This window comes from Sinocyclocheilus anshuiensis, unplaced genomic scaffold (assembly GCF_001515605.1).
Source record: "Sinocyclocheilus anshuiensis isolate Anshui unplaced genomic scaffold, SAMN03320099.WGS_v1.1 scaffold665, whole genome shotgun sequence".
Classification (NCBI taxonomy): domain Eukaryota; kingdom Metazoa; phylum Chordata; class Actinopteri; order Cypriniformes; family Cyprinidae; genus Sinocyclocheilus; species Sinocyclocheilus anshuiensis.
Genome location: NW_015537961.1, coordinates 18,044 through 23,229, shown reverse-complemented (window position 1 = coordinate 23,229; position 5,186 = coordinate 18,044). Strand labels below are relative to the sequence as shown.

The 5,186-nt window shown below is 32.5% G+C and overlaps 1 protein-coding gene across 1 annotated transcript in view; it reads right to left on the bottom strand.

The window, feature by feature from the left end:
* Nucleotides 1-5,186, bottom strand: part of LOC107667096 (UDP-GalNAc:beta-1,3-N-acetylgalactosaminyltransferase 2-like) — a 21,467-nt gene that overhangs the window by 3,249 nt on the left and 13,032 nt on the right. The window contains exons 5-9 of the mRNA XM_016458688.1: nucleotides 4,866-4,961; nucleotides 4,603-4,713; nucleotides 2,289-2,449; nucleotides 850-1,009; nucleotides 468-541 (exon numbers count right to left, since the gene is read on the bottom strand). Coding sequence (XP_016314174.1) covers nucleotides 468-541; nucleotides 850-1,009; nucleotides 2,289-2,449; nucleotides 4,603-4,713; nucleotides 4,866-4,961 — 602 coding nt within the window. The remainder of the gene's footprint in view (nucleotides 1-467; nucleotides 542-849; nucleotides 1,010-2,288; nucleotides 2,450-4,602; nucleotides 4,714-4,865; nucleotides 4,962-5,186) is intronic.

The window sequence follows — 5,186 nt, the reverse complement described above, 5'->3', positions numbered from 1 at the left end:
ACATACATATATATATATATATATATATATATGTGTGTGTGTGTGTGTGTGTGTGTGTGTGTGTATTTTAGTATTATATATTATTAAAATATATATATTTTATATATTAAAATATTAGCACATTATTTTAATACATTTTTTATAATTTGTTATTGTAATATGGTATATTTATTTTTCTTGTCATAATTGTTTGTGTATAATGCATTGGCAATATTATATAAAAACACAATATATATAAATTATATATATATAATTTCAGTAATTTCTTTTATAATTGCAGTATTTTTTTGTATGCATGTTTTTGATTTTATATACATATTAATTCATTTTAAATAAATAAATAAAATCCCAAATAAACATTTATCAAGACATTATGAACAAAACAAAAAAAACTGAAATATTAAACGGGTAGCCTTTGATTATATTGATCGAAGCAACAGTAGGTTTCTGAGGGTGTGCAGCTGAACATGAACTTCTTTTTCACCTGATATTTGTTTGGCCCGACAGCAGCCATCCAGATGCCCATGCTCACATCCTCTCCCTGCAGAAACACACATTTACATCCTCTGAACCCATTCTGCAGATGATCCCATTAGACTCAGTGTCCAGGACAAAAGAATGAATGAAATCCTTACTGATGTATCTGCAAGCACTGATCTCATCTTTGCTAAACTCTAAAGAAATCATCACTTATCAACAGACAGAGGTGTCACACATGCTACTGTGGATTTCAGTTCATAGGAGTTTTTTATTATAATACAGCTGCATGCTGGGTAATTCCAACAAACAGTGCTTTTCGTCAAGCCCATCATGTTTTGATCTGTAGGTAACATGAGGAGAGGACGGTACCTGGTAAGCTTTGAGATGTTGAGCGTTGCAGGCTAGCCACTGCACCAGATCCCTGGACACCACGTATCCAGATCCACAGGCGAAGGCCGGATACACTGGACTCGAGTACTCCAGCTCCTGCCATTTCCCCACACGATCCACGGCCCAGTTCTGCCTGAAACTGACCAACAACAGCCATGAGATCAAACATCTCTGATGATAAACCAATTATTCTTTTGCCAGAAAACGCTTCTCACTTATATTTTTAGATATATATTAAAAAAATCATAGAAAATATATAAAAATGTTATATAAAACAACTATAACAAATATATAACAATTTATATTTTTAGATAAGAATAACAAGCATACGTCCTTTCAACATATTATTCTTTTGCACGAAAATGGTTCTCACTTATATTTCTATATAATTTCTATATTTAAAAATATCACTTATATAGTTATAAATTATATAAATATATAAAACTGTAATATAAAATATATTTAAAAAAATTATAATTTTAGAAAATAGGCGTACTTTTTCTAAAAAAGTATTACTTTACCAGAAACCTACATTTTTAGATATATAAAAAGTTATCTAAATATATAAAATATATACAACTTTAATATTGAATATATTTAAAAATTCTAATTTTAGATAACAAGCATACTTCCTTACAACAAATTATTTTACCAGAAAATGTTCGTCATTCATATTTTTATAAATTATATAAATTATATAAATATATAAAACTGTAATATAAAATATATTTAAAAAAATTATAATTTGGCGTACTTTGCGTACTTTTTCTAAAAAAGTATTACTTTACCAGAAACCTACATTTTTAGATATATAAAAAGTTATCTAAATATATAAAATATATACAACTTTAATATTGAATATATTTAAAAATTCTAATTTTAGATAACAAGCATACTTCCTTACAACAAATTATTTTACCAGAAAATGTTCGTCATTCATATTTTAGATATATATAAAAATTATATAAATATATAAAACTGTAATATAAAATACATATATTTAAAAAAAAAATCATAATTTTAGATAACAGGCATACTTTCTTTCTACAAATTATTCTTTTTACCAGAAAATGATTGTCACTCATATTTTTTTATATATAAGAAATATATAAAAATGTAATATAAAATTTATTACAAATTTATCATTTTTAAAAACAAGCATTATTTTTTATTATTCTTTTACCAAAAAATTATTGTTACAATGTAATATAAAACATTTTTTTTTAAATGCATTGCACTGAAAACTTTTATGATACTACCAAAAGCATGAATTACACTGATATAAGTTTAAAGTGTTTATTTAGAGCAATCAAACTTGAGACTAACCGTCAGGACGAATCTATAACTCTAACTCTCTCTCATTTCTTCTATTGTACTGAGTTAGGTGGGATGTTTTGAGAACAGAAGCCATCACTCACTTTCCCCACCACAGGCTGCTCTGTGAGAGGCGTCTGCGCTCCGTCTTCAGCAGGACCGAGTCCACGTCGATATAACAATCATCATCTGTCTTCAGCAGCAGCTTGAAGTCAGTGTTTCCCACTGACCTTTCACACGAATTCACACGCTTCATTACAAACCACTCATACATTCAGCAGCCAAGACAACAGAGTATGAGACACGACAAAACCCTGAGCGTGTCCATTAGTGTGGAGGAAATCTCAGTTACCATAGTAACCCTGACTGACTGACTGACTGACTGACTGACTGACAGGCAGATTTCTGTCAAGTTTACCAGGCAATGTTAAAAATGTCAAAATCAGTCAAGTATTTTTAGAATATTTCCAACCCCAAACATTTGGACAGTTGAGTGTGTGCATATAATGTTTTGTTTTTTTTTAGAAATTCATATTTTTATTCAGCAAGGAGGCATTAAATACATTTGAATTGTTAGAAAATATTTATATATGTGTCCTTGCTGAATAAAAGCATTAATTTCTTTGAATAAAAGCATTAAAAAAATCTGTCCCAAACTTTCATTATAGTTTTAAATGATTTGAAATTATATTTATATTATATTATTGAATTCGTTTTTATTTTTATTTATTCATTTTCATTGTAATTTTTAAGTTTTAGTAATTCTGTTGTTTTTTCTCTTTTTATTAGTTTTTATTCATTTTATTTCATTGTTATTTTAGTACATTAAGTTAAACATTTAATATTTTTAAATTAATTATTAACCATTAATTATTTTATTTTTATATTATTTTAAATTATATTTATATTATATTTATTATTTAATTAGTTTTTATTTGTATTTTTTCATTTCAATTGTAATTTTTGTTAAGTTTTATTTAGTCATTTAGCAGACGCTTTGTTGAATTCTCCAAGCATAACTAGGGGAGTATCATCCTCAGGAAAGTTTGAGAGCAGCACATCTAATTCTTCCACGAAGTTACCTAGTGGTGCTGGGGGTCGATAAACAACTATAAAATGGATTTTAAGAGGGTGGGTAATAGTGGCTGAATGTAATTCAAAGGAGCTGTTGATACTCAGAGATGGTAAAGGATTAAATTTCCAATCATTAGAGATAAGCAGACCAGTACCTCCACCTCTTCCAGTCAGACGGGGGGATGGGAAAAAGAGAGATTATTTGAGAGTGCTTCAGGTGTAGCATTGTATGTGGAAAATAATGTGTTTTTTGAACCTTAAACCACATAAACACATTTCATTACACCAAATACTGTTCTTTTTAGCAGCATCATATGACCCCTTTAAAGATACTGATGAGAAGAAAGCTTAATTGTGATGTATGTTTAAAAAAAAAAAAATCATAGAAGTTTGTTCAAAATACTAAACTCTGGGACTGAAAGAGAGACTCGTGCCATTTCTACAGACCAGAATATCACAGAGACTCTTCATTTGGGCCATTAAAGGAATAGATCAAGCAAAAATAACATTTTCTATATACTCACCCTCAGGCCATCCAAGATTAGGATGAGTTTGTTTCTTCATCAGATTTGGAGAAATGTAGCAATGCATCACTCACTCTGCAGTGCATGGGTGCCGTCAGAATGAGAGCTGATAAAAACATCACAATAATCCACAAGTAATCCACAGCACTCCAGTCCATCAGTTAACATCTGGAGAAGACAAAAGCTGAAACAAATCCAGCATTAAGACGTTTTTAACTTCAAACCGAGTCCATAATCCATAATAACACTTCCTCCAGTGAAAAAGCCCATCTGCTGTTGTCTCTCACATCAAAATCTACCTAAATATTTGTTTAGAGCTGTTTAAACGGTGCTTGATCTGTGCAGATTTCTCTCCTGATTCAGACCAGAACACTTTTTCACTGGAGGAAGCCTTATTATGGATTATGGACTCATTTTTTAGCCGGAAGCAACGGTTTGAAGTTAAAAATGCCTTAATGATGGATTTGTTTCAGCTTTTGTCTTCTCCAGATGTTAACTGATGGACTGGAGTGGTGTGGATTACTTGTGGATTATTGTGATGTTTTTATCAGCTGTTTGGACTCTCATTCTGACGGTACCCATTCACTGCAGAGAAAGGGATGCAATGCTACATTTCTCCAAATCTGATGAACAAACAAACTCATCCTAATCTTGGATGGCCTGAGAGTGAGCACATTTTCAGATAATGTTCATTTTCGGGTGAACTGTTCCTTTAAGAATCCCTCCTGAACACCTTCAGCATCACTGTGGGACGTTTCTGCACATTCAAGCACACTTCACGTTATAATATAAGCAAATGAACAGATGTTGTTTCCCTCACAGCTCCAAACTTGAGAACCCCTCCGCCGTTACTCAGATGGAGCGCAGATGTGTTGACAGACATCAGGCCTGTCGAATCCTGAGCCTCCCACAGAAGAGTTCCTTCAAAACCCTGCAGATGAAGACGAGTTCACAAACATCACGTCCTCCAGCGCGAGTTAAATCAGCACTGATGCTGCAGTACGTGTTATTCAGCATTCAGCTGCATTACTGATGTTTAAACAGTCGCTAGACATTATAAATGCTCTTCTCTCATCGTGTCACCTTGGGGAGAATGAACTGCTCGACGGGCTTGTAAAACATCCCACCCACACGTGTGCCTGGACTCAGCGTGCTGAAGCAAGCGGTGACCACCGGCTCCTGCAAACACACACACACACACACGGCTGTAAACGTGTCAACAGGAACACCACAGCTGCAGAAGTTGATGTTCTCAGAATAAACGGTGACACACACAAATCAATATGTGGCCCTGGAGCACAAAAGCAGTCTTAAGTCGCTGGGGTATGTTTGTAGCAATAGCCAACAATACATTGTATGGGTCAAAATTATTGATTTTTCTTTTATGCCAAAAATCATTAGGAT